Here is a 3,262-nt window from a genome sequence, read left to right as displayed (position 1 = left end):
CCAAGGATTGAAGGGGAATCAACATACTTTACATACTTTTATTCATTAGTCATAGTTTAGTTTTAGAAGTAGTTAGAGTTAGTTTTCTAGAGAGAGAAGTGCTCTTTTCTCTCTTGAATTAGGATTAGGTTTAGATCTAGATCTACTTCTTCTTCTTCTCTCTTAATTTTCCTCTTTCATCCTCAATTGTTCTCTTGTAGTTGTAGAATTCCTCTTCTCTTGTAATTTCTTTGTATTGTTAGTTATAGTTTATGAATTCTTTTGTAGATCTACATTTCTTCTTCAATGCAATTGGTAAGTTCTTTGTTGTTTCATAATTGTTTTGATTTCCTATTGTTGATCTCTTGCTTTTGTAGTTGTAGTTCTCTTTAATTCTTGCAATTCATGATGTTTATCTTTTGTACCTTCCAAGTGTTTGCTAAAATGCTTGGTTGGATTTTAGAGTAGAATTTTATGTTCTTGGCTTGGGAAGGTAACTTAGGAACTCTTGAGTTGCTAATGTCCAAGTGATTGATGATTGGGAGCCATTAACTCTAGTTCTCACTAATTGAATTAGTGGAGAGTTAGGACTTATGGACTAGGATTGATATAGCTCACTTGACTTTCCTTTACTACTAGTTAGAGGATGACTTAATGGGATTGATCCTTGCTAATTCTCAAGTTGTGGTTAGTGATTAGGATAGAGATCCTTGACCACCAACCCTTGCCAAGACTTTTTTAGTCATTAGTTTACTTCCTTGCCATTTATCTTTCATGTCTCTTATCAAAACCCCAAAACATAACTCATAATGATGGTGTTTTTGTGGAAAAACGAATTTCCAACACACAAATCCAACCGACAAGTATATCGGGTCGCATCAAGTAATAATAACTCACAAGAGTGAGGTCGATCCCACAGGGATTGATGGATCAAGCAACTTTAGTGGGTGACTTTTTGTATGAAAGGATTAATGATTGGTTTAGAAACTATACTTGCAACGAGAATTCATTTGTGAAATTCTATACCATCAAAAATCCAATCGTCAATCATCTTCATCAAAGTCTAACAGCTTTCGCCGCCAATCCGTGTAACTTTTCTGACAACTTTGTGCCATGAGGACTCTAGCTTGAATTCTTTTAATTTGTTTCGTCGTCTTAGACACTAATTCAGGCACCAACAAACTCGATTCTCTGACCCATGCCAACATAATGAAGATTGGCATTTTCTCCCATACAGAGCCTCATACGAAACAATTCCGATGCTCGCATGGTAACTGTTGTTGTATGCAAACTCCACTAGTGGCATATAATGATCCCAACTTATCGGTTGGTCCAACACACAAGCTCTCAACATATCCTCTAGCATTTGTATCACTCTCTCCGATTGGCCATCGGTTTGAGGATGGTACGTTGTGTTTAGGCACAATTGAGTTCCGAACACATTCTAAAAAGCTCTCCAAAATTCTGAAGTGAAACGAGGATCTCTATTTGACACCATAGTCATAGGCACACTATACAATCTCACAATCTTCTTAATGTATAACATCGCCAACTCCTCCAAAGTATAAGTCATATGGATACGCAAGAAATGAGCAGACTTTGTTAATCTGTCAGCAATTACCCATACCACATCAAAATCTACTTTAGTCCTCGGCAAATTTGACATGAAATCTATGGCAATACCTTCCCACTTCAACTGGGGAATCTCCAAAGGTTGCAATGTCTCGGATGGCTTTTAGTGTTAAATTTTTATTTTTTGACAAGTCAAACATTTAGACATATGTACCGCCATGTCATTCTTCATTCATGGCCACCAGAACATCGCCTTCAAGTCATGATACATCTTAGTGGTTCTTGGGTGGATTAAAAATCTGCTCTTGTGAGCTTCTGACAACACTTCTTGTTTCAACTCTCCCATATTTGGCACATAAATTCTTCCTTTATACCTCTAAATCCCCTCTTTGTCTTGGGTAACCTCTTCTTGTTTCTTCTATCCAATCACTTGCAGCATCTTCTACAACTTCTGATCATCCTGGTGAGTTTTTTGAATTCCAGCCTTAAAATTGCTAGAGATGTGCAACTGGTTCAAGCATACACTCCCAGCTACCTCTCTAACACCCAAGTTAAGATTTGCAAACTTTCTCAGTAACTCCTCTTTCTTAATCATCATCCAAGAGAAGTTTAAAAATTTTCTGCTCAACGCATCCGCCACTACATTAGTGGTAGTTCAATTCAAAGTCATAATCTTTCAGTAGCTCCATCTACCTCCTTTGGAGCATATTATGATCTTTCTGATCAAAGAGGTATTTTAAGCTTTTATGATCAGAGAAGACTTGAAACTTTACTCTGTATAGATAGTGTCTCCAATATTTTGAATAATTTACTTCACAGATTTTCAGCTTGTGAGTCAGATAATTTACTTTGTGTGGCCTTAGCTGTCGCGAAGCATAAGCCACAATATTCTGGTGTTGCATCAGCATACACCCTAGACCCTTTAACGAAGTATCACAACAAACCATAAATGGCTCATAGGATTCAGGCAACACAAGTACAAGTGCTGTAGTTATCATATCCTTCAGAGTTTTGAAACTTTCCTCACATTCGAGCATCCACACAAAAGGTGCATCCTTGCGAGTTAACCTGGTCATCGTTAATGTAATATGTGAAAAATCATTAATGAATTTTCTGTAGTAACCAACTAATTCCAAGAAACTTTGCACTTCTATCACAGATGTAGGTTGTTCCCATTCTTTCACCGCCTCAACCTTAGCAAGAACCACATCTATTTCATTTTTGCTCACCACATGTCCCAAAAATTTTACCTCTTCCTTCAAGAAGTCACACTCGGAAAGCTTTGCATAAAGCTTCCTCTCCTTCAGAATCTGCAACATTATTCGCAAGTGTTCCGCGTGTTCCTCTGCATTCTTAGAATAATCAAGATATCATCGATGAACACAACAACAAATTTATCTAGAAAGGGTCGGAATACTCTGTTCATGTAATCCATAAATATAGTAGGGGCATTCGTTAACCCAAAAGATATCACAGTGTACTCATAGTAACCATAGCAAGTTTTGAAAGCTGTTTTGGGGGATATCTTCCTCTCTCACCCTTATCTGGTGATAACCGGACTTTAAATCGATCTTAGAGAAAACTCCGGCTCTTTGCAACTTATCCATCAGGTCATCACTTCTCGTAAAGGATATTTGTTCTTCACCATCACCTTGTTTAATTGTCTATAGTCCACACACAAGCGCATGTTGCCATCCTTCTTCTTCACCAA

At 37.5% G+C, this 3,262-nt stretch overlaps 1 protein-coding gene across 1 annotated transcript; it reads right to left on the bottom strand.

Annotated features, from left to right (window-relative positions):
• Positions 1 to 1,423: 1,423 nt before the first annotated feature.
• LOC110280423 (uncharacterized mitochondrial protein AtMg00860-like) lies at positions 1,424 to 2,870 on the bottom strand. The gene is made up of 2 exons (XM_021141461.1): positions 2,496 to 2,870; positions 1,424 to 1,711 (listed from the first exon to the last, which is right to left on the bottom strand). The coding sequence occupies exons 1-2, from the start codon at positions 2,868 to 2,870 to the stop codon at positions 1,424 to 1,426; spliced, it is 663 nt and encodes a 220-aa protein (XP_020997120.1).
• Positions 2,871 to 3,262: the final 392 nt, after the last annotated feature.

The sequence above is a fragment of the Arachis duranensis genome, chromosome 4, assembly GCF_000817695.3.
Source record: "Arachis duranensis cultivar V14167 chromosome 4, aradu.V14167.gnm2.J7QH, whole genome shotgun sequence".
Classification (NCBI taxonomy): domain Eukaryota; kingdom Viridiplantae; phylum Streptophyta; class Magnoliopsida; order Fabales; family Fabaceae; genus Arachis; species Arachis duranensis.
Note: the sequence above shows the minus strand (reverse complement) of the source record. Positions and strands in the feature narration are given on the sequence as shown.